The 13400-nt window shown below is 37.4% G+C and overlaps 1 protein-coding gene across 1 annotated transcript in view; it reads left to right on the top strand.

Annotated features, from left to right (window-relative positions):
* The window catches only part of EIPR1 (EARP complex and GARP complex interacting protein 1), a 143071-nt gene that overhangs the window by 2217 nt on the left and 127454 nt on the right, over nucleotides 1–13400 (top strand). Inside the window, exon 3 of the mRNA XM_024215810.1 lies at nucleotides 7137–7269. Coding sequence (XP_024071578.1) covers nucleotides 7137–7269 — 133 coding nt within the window. The remainder of the gene's footprint in view (nucleotides 1–7136; nucleotides 7270–13400) is intronic.

The following is a 13400-nucleotide window of genomic DNA, read 5'->3' as shown; positions in this document are numbered from 1 at the left end:
TTTTTTAAAGGTTAATATATTTTCATAGTCACCCAACTTTCTAAGACTGGTGAATAATTAATTTTAAAAAGCTTATCATAACTTATTTGAGAGAAATTGCAAAATTAATCAAATTAGTTATTTAATAAATATTATTTGACCAGTTCTAGTACTAAGTTACTCCTTTTGATTTTGTAGAACCATTTTAAACTGCAGAACAGGTAACCCAATTAAAATAAAATCCTGCTTTCCATTTTGAAATCGTAGTTAGGCCCTCATGATTTACTTCAATGGAACTCCTTAAAGACATGTATGTGTAAGTATTGGCAGGATCTGGGCCTTTAGGTTTTAATTAATAATTGTCTACAGCTCTATTCCCATGAGCCTAACTTCATTTTTTGCCTATGAATATGCATAAAACTTCCATCGCTGTGTTTCTGCAGGGAGTAAGGGCTACAGTGACGTACAGCCTATACACTGCTGCCTATTTTGTCCAATCTGTCCTTGTAAAAGTAAAATAGCTGACTTTTTATTATAAGATTAACTTTAGGACATGCCTTTATATTGAAGGGCAGGCTGGAGCCCTAAACTAGATTAAAAAACCCATAGTGTTAGTACAGTCACTGACTTTTCACATTAGAATAGTTTCAGTAACAGTATTTATTCATTAATACCTTTAGCACAGAAACAGAGCTTGGATTCAGGAGGTGCATGGTGCTACAGTGTGCTGACACTTCTCTCAAGCTTCTATTTTATTCTCCAGAATCTCAGCTTTCATTTTTTTTTAAAGCCAATCTCTAGCTGTTATGATTGTGAAGAAAACCTCAAATGTGAAGGGTATAAATGATGTAAAGATGTTTAGAGAGAGGCGAGAGCCTGGAACAGAAGCTCATCTCTATTCATCTCAGTGAAGTTTAGTCTCAGATGCCCAATAGTAACTTAAATGTCAACATGAACTGTTTTGTTTTTCATGTGAGAAAGGAGAGAGAATCACAGACTTACTGTGAATGTCTCATTTTGATGTTATTAGTAGGTGTTAAGTTTGAAAGATGTTCCCCTCCCCTCCGTCAAGAAGGAGCTGAGCAGAGTGCATGGACAAAGTCAAGCTCTGTCAATGGGGAGCTGAGCTCAGAGGGCATGCATAATCATATTTTGAAAAGCTGCACAATCCAGTGTGAGCAGTGTCTCACTTTGGTAGTTCATATGGTTGGAACAGTACCACCACCTTTCGCCCCAGTTTGACCACTGAACACAGCATCCATAATGGCATAGCAAACACAACCGTTTCACCTTGTTTGTTCGTATGGGCATGTTGGCACTCTGTAGTATGAAAACCAGACCTTTGCCCTGAAAAGCTTACTCCTTCCAATTGACAGAGAACATGATGAAAAATAAAAAACATACCAAGATTGGGAGAATGAGGAGACATGATAGAAAATGTAGGGAAGGGAGCAATGTTCCTAGAGTATTATTTTCAAAATTCAGATTATTTTGTTTTTGTCCTGTTAAATATAACCTAGCATGCAAGGGAGATCAGATAGTGTTGGAGCCGAAGTTAGCAATGGAAAGCTACCTGAAACTGAGTTTTGGAGAGGGGAAACCACATGATGTATAAATAATAAGAAGAGAAGCTGTTCAAGGTATAAAAATCTGGGTGTGGTGTTATATATCTGTATAAATTATGGTTGGCAGAGGGAGAAGAAAATGACTTATAGAAAAAATTCAGTTTAAAAAAAACAAAGGAGCAAAACTTTTTTCATTGTTATATCTCAGATAGTGAAATGCCTGAAGATTAACTATTGACTGTGAAGGTGTTTTATACTAACTGGGTAATTACATCTAGTTTTTTGCCTAGGATAAACTATCTTTGACTTCAAGGAGTATTTAGCCAAGGATTTAGTTATTAATTTTTAAGGCAGAAGCACCCTCCAGTTATCACCTAATATCCAATGAGTTTCAAATCGTTAACATTTACTGAAAAGGAAATGTTGACATGATTCTGACAAGGTGATTGTGGACATTAATTCTTTACTCTAACCCTGTACATACATGTTGAACCTGCATCTAACACTTTTTCACTATCTGACTTTTTTTCTCTCTTTCAAGGGAATAGCACTAACAATAGAGGTGCAGTGCTTTTAGTGAGCTATTAACAAATAGTTGTGATTAATGGCCCTTGGCTGTGCTTCATGCCATCATCTTCTCCCAGCTAGTCATTAATCCCCAAGAAATGCTATAGGCCTCAATCACTATTGCTTAATTCTGCACCACCTTTTTTCCCATTACTTGACCTATCTTTAGTAGCTGGCTGGCACCTTTGGTGCTGTGACTTCTAACCAGGGGCTACACGGTCAGGAGGGTTTTTTATATAGCATCAATATATGCAGAATCTCTTGTTTTGTTTCAAGTCACATAAAGGTGTGTCATAGAAGAAAGCTAGTCCCAGAGCTCTCCTGATTTATGGAGGTAGGAAGTTCAAAAACAGCTTTGCAGCAGAAGAAATGGAGGTATTTACAGAAGATTAATTGAAAACAGAAAACACTTCATTTGTAACATTTATATTAAAAGTGGAGGAACAATAATAATAATAATAAAAAGTGATGATAAAATTATTTGTGTTATGGCAACACCCAGAATGTCAATGGTTCTCAGGTTTTAAGATCTAGCGTGCTATATCTAGTACTTGGCATTCCACTATCATAACTTAATCAGTGTAATTTATAATAGTAAAGCAAGCCAGGTGCCACAGTTTCATAACAACTATTCTTTGTTGCTATCTGAACACACATGAAAAGACAGTCCTCACACTGAAGACATTACAATCTAAAAACACCTGGAAGGTGGGGTAAAGGGGGTTATGGAGATAATCTATATAGATATAAAAGCAAAGTCATCATGATATCTGACACATTCTTAGTTAGTTCCGTGGGTTTTATTTAATTTTTTATTATGGGGTCAGAGGTGGGGTGAGCGGGAAATAGGAGGAGAAAGGAATGGGAGGAGAATCAGTGTGGAGGATGATGTGCAGAAGGAAAGAGGAAAAGATGGAAGGAGCATGGATGGCAGGGAGAACCAGGCTTACAGCACAGGAACTGTAAAGAAGGGGGCAGGAGGGAAGTTGGAGCTAACAACCAGTTAGGGCAGACTGCACATTTATAAATAGAGTCTGATGGCCTAGCAGGGATCCAGGGGCTACCAGTGTATGCTGCCACACTGGCTCTTGTGGAGAGGGGTATTCTTGGCTCCTGGGGGTCGGTTCCACTTTGAAAAGTCCTATGCTTTCATCCCATAGAGCTGGAGGTGAAGTCCTCTGCCTGCTTTTTCTCCATACAACCTTTCCAGAAAGGGGTAAATATAAGTATTAGTCCCTATTTATTTTCCCACTGTCATCCTCTTCTGTTCACTGATGCATTCTGTTTCTTACTCTTGTCTAGTTTCCCTCCCTGATGGTGATGCAAGGTCTTTGGTCTTGTCCCTTTAAGTACTGTTCTCTGCTTAACATCCCTGCTTCTACATTTGTCTCCTTCTAGTGCTGTTTCACGCATCTATGGAAATGGGGGCATAGAAGCTCTCGGAACAGGAAAAGAGCACTGTACTGGGCTTTTGCTACTGTCAAGCAGGGAAAGCAAGGGTTGGATTTTACTCTCTGCAAGGCCCTAACGTGACTCCCTTAACCTTTGATTTAGAAAGAGGAACCGAGGTGGTGGTTAGAGGTGAGAAGGAAAGGACCTCCTTATAAAATGGATTTGGCCAACCTTGTTTGAATTGGACTTTCCTGACTTGAGCCATTACAAGCCACAACTGTATGTGGCCTGAAAAGTATTCAGTTATAAGGATCACAAAACTTTAAAAATCTGCGTAAAATTTTGTTCTGGAGAAAATCAGACAGAAGTGTTGAATGATCATTCTTAGTGAACTTTCAATATTTTGGAAGAAAACTAAACATGTTATTGTTCTTACTTTCAGCTTGTGTACATGGTGAATTTTCCCAGAATAGCTATAGCGGAATAATTATTCTGCTATCTCTGTATTGGTATTATTTCCCTGTGTGGGGACACTTTTTTGGCATAAAAGTGATTTTTATTAGCAAAGCAAAGTAATTCTGGATTGGAGCATCCACACAGGGGCATTATTCAGCTATAGCTGTACTGGAAAACTTCTCCATGTTGACAAGCCATTACTTACCACTTGCTAACTCTGTCCCTTTCTAAGGTGCTTGTCACCATGGTATCTAATTCACACAACACATGATTATATTTAATCTATTAACTCATCTGTGCACTCGTTAACTTTTGATTGATGTCTTACTTGGACAACATTGGTTAGTACATTTCAGAGTTGAAGCCCATATAAGAGTGTGATGTGAGGTGGTCTGTCTTATTTGCCAGAATTGGCCATTATGGCATCGGATTTTGTTAAGTATAAATTTGGCCCAAATGTATTTGAAGAAAACACTAAATATGAATGACAGAAGAACTAACAAGATTATCGACTTTAGAAATGTGTGCTGAACGTTCACGATGGCCAGGCTAAGAAGAACATTAGCACAGAAACCATGGAGAGAAAATATTTTTTTTCCATGTTAAGCCCCCTCCCTTCTTACTCACAGCAGGCCAACATGTTCACACTTGGCTGTAGCATCTCTTCTTGTACCCAGGATACATGTCACAGCTACCAAGGAAGGATATCTCATATTTTCCCTACACCAAAGGATATAAAAATAACCTTTTGTCAAATGTGAAATTTTATTTTAATCAAGGATTTATCCTTAACCTGCATGAGTTGACTCTTTGCTCCTGCAGAGTTACCTGGTAGCTGTGAGATCAGCTGAAGCAGAATCTTCACAACAGAGTAGAAACTGTCTATATGACTTTGAGGGGCCTTATATAAAGGTAAAAGGTACTCTTTTGGTTTATGTGCTGAATGACCCACTTAACCTGGTTAGTGGGGGACATATAATACACATTGCAGAAGTAAATGGATTTTTGATTTGTAGTTCACCTTTAGGGAACCAATTGCACTGCAAGGAGTCTACTTAATAATTTCAGTAGAAGGTTTCACATTTTTTGAGAGTAAGAAAAAGATGCAAACAGGCAGGACTGATGTATTGCGTGCTGCAGCATTGGCATAAATTTTTAGTTTGAATCTTTCCATATGCAGGATAGTATAGCGATTCTCACATTCTAAACATCCTGCTATAAATCTTTCTCTTACTTGAAATGGTGAATTGGAGGGATCCTGGGATGCCAGACTGAGAAGCAATTGTAAAAGATTGACATCGTAGGAATAATAGGAATTGCCCTTCAATCCTAACTATGGGGCTGTTTAGAGGTACTTTAGGCCAAAGAATTATAAAAGGAAGAATTCTTCCACTGACTGTAATTCCAGTGTACATTGCTATTGCCTTCTTTTTATCGTCACGTCCCAAATTAATAAATATGGTATTTTGCTTCCAGTTTGTCTGCAAATAGTTGGAATTGTAAGTTTATCTAGTACAAATATGCATTTTACCTTTGATAAAGGGTCTCACAACATGCTTTATCGTGACTGTCAAGAGCTAAAAAGAGAAGGCCTGAAGGTCAGATATAAAGATGAAATGAGGGAGAAATCATTATAGATGAGGCAGCACAAGTCATAATGTGCAGTTGTGGGAACAGGATATAGAGGAGGCCAAGGTAGGGTCTGGCAGAGTAGATGATGCTCAAGCAAGAGTTAAGGTAATGTGAAACCGGGGACAATTTTTTGAAAGGCAGAGGGTCACTTTAAATTGGACATGAAGATGGATATGTCTTGGTATAGGGGATGAATAATGTCTCACTTCATAGATGGATTCATCGTTTGGGTCATCAAATGATGACTGGAGAGAGATGGCTCCTTGAGCAACTGATGAGCATTTTAGATTCTTAGATGTTTTAGAGTCTGATAGGAGACTAGGAGAATGGTACTAGTATCGGGGAACCAAAGTCCAATTTAAGACAGTAATTGCAGATTGCAGCACTGAAGAGAGTGAGGAAAAGGTGAATACTAATTTGAGATGAACGAGACTAGATGATATAACCCTTCCTGTGGTTGGGAGTTGATGGATTGAGAGCAAGAACATCTAGTAGCGAATACTCAGTATTGCAAAACTAAACAAACATCTTAAAACTGGACTGATTGGTTCTATCTAGCGCATTAAACACTTCAAAAAAATGGCCTACAGCACTGTGTGGCTAAGCTTTTAGTATGACCTAATTTAATAGTAGGGACTAGGATGTTTTTAGTTTAATTTTTTTTCTTTGCCATGTGGAGGGTTCTGTTCTTGAACCTCTGATAGGGCTTACCTGCATGGGTAAAGTTACTCATGCATGTTAAGTGTTCTTCAGGGGCAGTCTTAGTCAGTATCCCCTGCTTTTTGTGTGAGTCTTCCACATGGTAGCTGAGGAAATAAACCCAATTTTTAAAAATTGGGAAAAGTGTTTATAAAACAAAAGAAAAAATTGGCAAGGGGGAGGGTTGTGAGTAACACCTGAAACCACTTGTTAAATCTTATAAACAATTGGCTAGATTCTAAGTTTACTACGTTGTTATAAGTTGAAAGGTTGACATTTTTCCCCCCGTCTAATTTTTTTTAAATGGTGATAGATTTCCTGATGTGTTGGTGATAAGTGCAGATGTATATACAGTAGTTGAAGAGAGAATGCTGAAAAACTTCTAGTAGGGCATCAGTTTTCCTATTATATCTACTAATAATCCCTCCTTCTATCCATTTAAGGGAGATTCATTTCTGTTGATCTGGATACAGAATTATCTTAGACATTTAGATGGAGGGTGTGAATGCTTTCATTTCAGTTAATTGCTAGCAAAGTGATGAGCTGCAAGTTTAGGGCTCTAGTAGCTCATTTTCTGTTAACCATCAAATGGAAAATGCGGTTGTATTCTGTAGTCGCAACACCAGGGAAAATAAACAAAAGGGATTTCTTCACAATAAGATAATCACTTTTTTAGAGAAAATATCCTGCATGAAATTAGAGAGTTATATTGTTAGTATAGCAATTAATTAAAGTAGATATCAGTCATAAAACTCATATTACATGGTTCTGTGCTGTCATCATGTATAATTAAGATCCACAGGAAAACAGTGGAGCCCTAATGTTATCTTTTTATTGTATTTGTAGATTCACATAATAGATTTTGATGATGAAAATAACATTATAAACAAAAATGTTCTCATCCATCAAGCGGGTGAAATTTGGCACATTAGTGCCAGTCCTGCAGATAAAGGTGTGCTAGCAACCTGCTACAATAAAAGTAAGTGCATTTTAACAACTTATCTGAACTTGTGTGTTTTAATATTTATGGGATGTACAATGGCTGCACATCTGGCAATACAAGTAGCTTAAAATGGGATCTCTTCTATTATATGCACTTTTCCAAAACGCTTTCTTAAATATACATTCTTGAAGCAAGATTAAAAAATAAATGTAAGTTGTTTCCCTGATTAAATTTACTGAACTAGAGTTGCCTTCTATTTATATTTTTATAGGCTTTGGTACTTTTAGAGTTCATGTTTACTGGTTTTTCAAACTGGTAACGTAAAAGATGGTTTCAAAATAGTGTATTGCCATTACTAATCTCTTCTAGAAAGTGCAGAAACATTTTAATATAGTAGTTACAAATTACATATATAATACTCATACACACATAGAGGATTGTATAGCTTTTACCTAAAATATCTCACCAGCAGCAGCTTAAGACTCCTTGGCCAGCCTAAACTTGCATGCACAGCTATTGTCTGAAGATGCTCTGTATACTTCCTGGGCCAGAATATGTGGAGACTACATATTTTGAGGCTTGAAAAAAATCACTCTTTTCCCACTGGTTAGTGGGAAGTTTATCTCTGGCAAGCAAAGGGACCTATGATATTAGTTTGAATAAATATTCAGTTTCGTTAAAATAAATTCTAGGCCATAGTTTTTTGAAGATAACCGTCTCAATGTGAATGGAATATAAATTAACATTTATTTTCCTGAATCTCGAGACAGATCCAGAGCCTCAGCTACTTCTCATACTTCAACCTTGTAGCTGTGTCTGTGAAATTAAGACTTTGCTCACTTACTGCTGGTATTCTAACCCATTAATAAAAACGGTCATAAATAACATTTTCTTATGCTTAACAAAACTAAGACTAATTCATAGTGGATGGGTACAGTAACAAACCTTTTTAGTTTTCTAAGAGGGGAATTGGACTGAAAGACAGAGACAAAATGGTATTGGCGTGACTTATTGGGCATAACTTCCTCACCTTGCCAGTGATCCATGGGGAAGGTTGAAAGAGCTGGAATCTGTCCTAAAATTCCTTACCTATTTAAATGACTTCAAACTAGTTTCTCAGTAGCTCCTTGATAAAACCTGGTCATGTGCATGTATACTATTTTTTACAAACAAACACAAAAAACCCTCTAGTTTCTTAATGCTGTTTTTCTTTAGTTTTCTTGAGCTGGTGAGTACTAATTTTAAAGAGCTTTGAACTATGCACAGTGTGAAATGTGTTAAAGAACAAATTAGATACTTGTTTTTATTTACATTTGTCCAGCAAGTGGAGTAGGTAGGTAGATGATGTCCCATTCATTTTTTTCAGTTTTTACATATAAAATTTACATATTTCTTTGAATGTAAACATTAATAGTTTTAAACTATGTCTACAGCTCTCTTCGGACTTTATTTTTTCTAGAAAATATTACACTTTAATGAAAATCTTTCTAAAATCACTATTAAAGCCTGTATCATGTTGCATTGTTTGTAATAGGAATATGTGTAATAGTTTAAGAATTGCATTTGTTTGATAGGTAGCTTATTTAATAGTCTTATACTAGAAATGATGGGGCTGAATCTAAACACCTCAATTTTTTTGTGATATTCTGTTTCAATCTATATCCATTTTTTTATCTCTGCAGTTTGGACCCATGTCTAGTTCACATGTTTATTTTTTCTGCTCTAGCCTGTGTATTCTAGCTCGCGTTTGTTTACTTCATCAAATTTATGTATATTAAGTTGTATTATTTGGGCTTCATGCATCTTCGTTTAGAATAATCGACCACACGCATTTAAGAGAAAACAAGTTCTGATTCAGAAATTATTATTGATGTTTCTAAATAACAATGTATGGTGTAGAAAGCACACAGTATGGTGTTCTTATAACAAGGAATATTGAATGTAGCAGGCAACTTACTTTAAGTAGTAATGCAAGCAAATGAAACAATCAGAACCCTTTTAGAGCTACTACTTTGGCATAGAAGAGCCTCTAACTTTCCTCTTGTCTAGCCACCAGACATATGAGGTGTTGTTTTGGGATAGCCTTAGTTATTCATATTGAAGCCATCTCTCAACTGGCAGCATAAGACTCCTGGAAAATTTAGATAGGCTCCCATTTTCAACCACAATATTAATTTTAGCTTTCAAGTCACTGCACTATATTGTGTCTCCCTATTTCTATGAACCTCCTTACCCCCATAGACCATTTCATCAGCTGTGCTCCTCTACTTAGTGTTTGCTAAATCACATTACTTCCACATGGAAAACTGAGATGGTATTCTAATCTTTTTTCCCCCCCTTCTTTCTGGATCTCTTCTGTTTGAACTACTTGTAAATTAGTTTGTCATCCATAGCAGAAGTTGCCTTCTTATCTTGGACATCCTTGTTTTGTTTTTAACTTATAGCGCATAGGGAGATGTCTTCTATGTAATGGACAATTACATAAGTGCTGTCTGTAATTTTTGATACTTGAAAATATGTTGTGCTAAATTTCACTGGAAATTGATAAAAAATTTGGATGAGACTAGCTAATTAATACAAGGTCACTGTCTTTCCCTTCTAAAAAAAAAAAAAAAGCACGCATGCACCCCACCCCCCCTTCAAATAAGACTGTCCATTTTGGTCAGTCTGGGTTATCTGCTGCCCCTCCTCAAACTGGGACTGAGAAAGTCTATTGCCAGCACTTGTACGTCAGCAAGATGGCAATAACGCTTCAAAATGAAGATGGTGCGTGTGAGAGAAAGATGTGCTGTGCTAATGCAGGACACAGGAAAAGAGTGTAAGGAAATGTGACTTGTGCCCATTTTTAGTAGCTATCTTTGAAGTTACCAAAATGATGGGCAAAATCTAGGGAAGAAGAAAAGAGGGATAATTACATTTTCACTTCCACTTCAAAGCTCTTTGAGAGAAAGCTAATGGGTAAAGCACTTACGAACTCCTCTATACAAGTCTCCTTAAATACAAGAGCAAACTTATTATATGAAAAAGCCTTGGATGGGAATAACCTCAGTGGGAATAACTTTTATTTGTTTGTTACTTTTTTGAGGTATATTTAGCTACCAAAGTCAAGACTGAACTGTGGCTTCCTATTGTTTCATAAACCAGAAAAAGGCACAGTATATATGCATCAAAGTATTTGTGAATCTTAATTATTTCTTTCTATATATTTAAATGGATAGACATAGTTACATTTTTTTTTTCAGGCTATCCGGAAATTCGAACCTCCATTTTTTTAGATGGAGGTTGAGTATAATACAGATTGTGTACCCCTTTTTTTTACTACTTGAATAATATTCCCTACCTATATCACATGGCTGTTGTGAGGCTTAATGCATTAATTTTTTGCAAAACATATTGTGAACATGCATATTAGAGTAATCTTGCCTCTGTTTCAGTGTTTTTCACTCAATCTGATGTGTCACTTTTGAGACTGACTACTTTTCTTCCTAAACTCTCTAACTTCAGTTACTGTCCTGTGTTCCTACCAGATTCTCTTGAGTATTCTGTTTCCCTAAACTGTTTTTTTTTTTTATGAGCATAGCTGTTTCCCTATTTTTCTCCTTACCTTCCTGGCTTATGGTGAAAACGTTTTTTGCAGGCTCTTTCATACCTTTCCCTCCAATTTTCAGTACAATCCATCCATCTTTTGCACTTATTAAGTTATTTAGATGTTACACATCTAAATTTTATTAAGTTAGTTATTTAGATGTTATGTTATAGTAATGGCATCTAATCAACAGAGGGCACTAACATTTTGGTTCTATTTAATGGACGTCATTATTCTGAGATGCTTCCCTTATATTATATTTTTTTGAGACACAGCACGGATAGCCATGGTACTACAAAATGGTTTGTAACGCACAGGATGTCCGCTTAATTTTAGTTCAAAGTATGGTAAGAACTGGCTAAGAGAAACAGACACTCAGTACAGAAAGTTACACCATTCAAAGATCAAGATCTAAAATGGAAGAAGTGGGTCACATGTATCATAGTATTAACAGAAGAAAAAGCAGACTTCCAGTATTGTATAGTGTTGTGATGTTTTTGGTCATGCCTCCTGTGTTATGGAGGCTATGAACTCATGTAATGAGTTCATAGAGGAGTGCCCTCCTACAGAGAGTCTCGTATATTTCCTCAAGAGTAAGGAGATGATGATGCTCATCAGCAGCTCTGGCAGGCTTTTAAAAAGTCAGAGCCTCTCTCTAGCATCTACTCCTGCCTTTTCCTTCCCAGAATACATAGCAGCTGCTCCCAGAGCTGCAATTACAGTAGTAAGATTTTCTCTTTTGAATCATCCATCTGGCTGGGAAACCACCTCCACAAGAGGCACAAAGCCATGTTTGGAACCAGGAGCCATATACAAAATGTAAGACGGAAAACACAACCTCTTCACTGCCCTGTGGCATCTGGCACATTCCTGGAGCAAGACACTGTAAAAGTGCTGATAGAAAGCTTTCACTACCTGTGATTGAGACCGGTGCATATTGTTGGTGAAAACAGCAACCAGGACTGATGGAGGGTGTCAATGCTACTTTTACCATCTTACAGCTATTGTCTGGGTATTTTTTAAATATATAAGGTTTGGTTAGTCCAAAGATTATAAAGTACCATATGTTATCTAGCCTCCCATTTTTGAACAAGATAACTGGGAAACTGGCAAAGAACTACCTTTAAATGTGCCTATCCACACCAGTATTATGGATCTTTGCCAAATGAGGTTCAGTCCAGATCTTGGGACAGAGAAAGTGTTCTTCATACTGATGGCACTTTCCCTGCCCATGGACAGAGAGAGGATGTCCATACTCATCCCCCTGGATCTGTGTGCTGTGCTGATAATGGCAAACTACTGTCCTGTCTTGGAGACATAGCAGGTGTGGATGGGAAGTCTCTGAAATAGCTCTGGTCCTTCCTTTTAGGATGCTCACAAAGTGTGGTATTGGGAAAGTGCTCCTTTACTTCAGAGCACTCACCAGACTTGAGGGAGGCCCACAAAACATGATTGTCTCTTCTGTTCTTTAAACATCTATGTGACTCCATTGGGGATGGATGGGCAGTTGCTAAGTGCAATGGTATCGAATATCAGCAGTACAGGTTTGTCACTTTAGAATAGCTTCATGGTGGTTCTGTTTGCAATGTCTGATAGCTGGTTGAACCTGAATCTTGGGAGGAGAAAGCTGATAGTGGTAGGGATGTAAAACATTAACTGGTTAACCGATAAAGCATCAGTCTTACCGGTAATGCATTCAGTAAATGGTAAGGGGGCCAAGGCTGGGGCCACAGTTGGGGGCGGACTGGGAGTGGAGCCCTGGGACCCCAGGGGGGCCGGCTGGCGGGTGCGGGGCTACCAGCCGGGACCCTGGGTAAAACATGGGGGTGCTGCAGCAACCCCCGCATCCCTAGTTCCTACGCCTATGTTGTGAACTCATTAATGGTTAAACGTTTAACCAATACAATTTTGATAGTTTAAAAGGTTATTTTTTTAAACGTTATTTACATCCCTAGATAGTGGCAAGACCGAAGTATTTTAAAGAGGTAGCAACTACCATTGCATTACCCTCTGGTGAAGGGCCTGTATTCATGTGTGAGAGAATTTGTTTTGATGAAAGGAGGGGAGGATGAGTTTTTTTGTTAATAATTCAGCACATGTCCAGGCTTGTCATCTGCTCCTGAGTTGTCAGAATGTGTGAACCCTTAAAAAGTCAGAAGATTTTTGGTGTTTTCAGAACTATACTGGGAGATGATAGTGGGGATTTTTATGATTCCAAATTTTTTTTATATTTAGGATGTATTTTTATTTTTGCCTCCTATTTGTTTCTCTTTCTGTCAAATTGCAGGAAATATTTAAAAAGGAATAAAAAAGCACAAATACCACCATTGTGCTGACAACTTGCACAAGTCATGACTTACTATATAGTAAGCAGTGCCTGGCTGGTTGGGCTAGCATTCAGCAGTATTTACATAGTACAGCAATATTATTTGATTCTTAAGAGGATCTATTCTGTTTAGCGACTTACACTGCACTTTTCACTACGCTCACCACCATACTGTTTGAACCCAATTTTGGGCTATAGTTGCAAATATTTGTAGGAAAGTAAAAAATCCTTATTAGAACAACTTGCAGAACAAAC

This window comes from Terrapene carolina, unplaced genomic scaffold (assembly GCF_002925995.2).
Source record: "Terrapene carolina triunguis isolate 2854851 unplaced genomic scaffold, T_m_triunguis-2.0 Scaffold42, whole genome shotgun sequence".
In the NCBI taxonomy this organism is placed as follows: Eukaryota; Metazoa; Chordata; order Testudines; family Emydidae; genus Terrapene; species Terrapene triunguis.
Note: the sequence above shows the minus strand (reverse complement) of the source record. Positions and strands in the feature narration are given on the sequence as shown.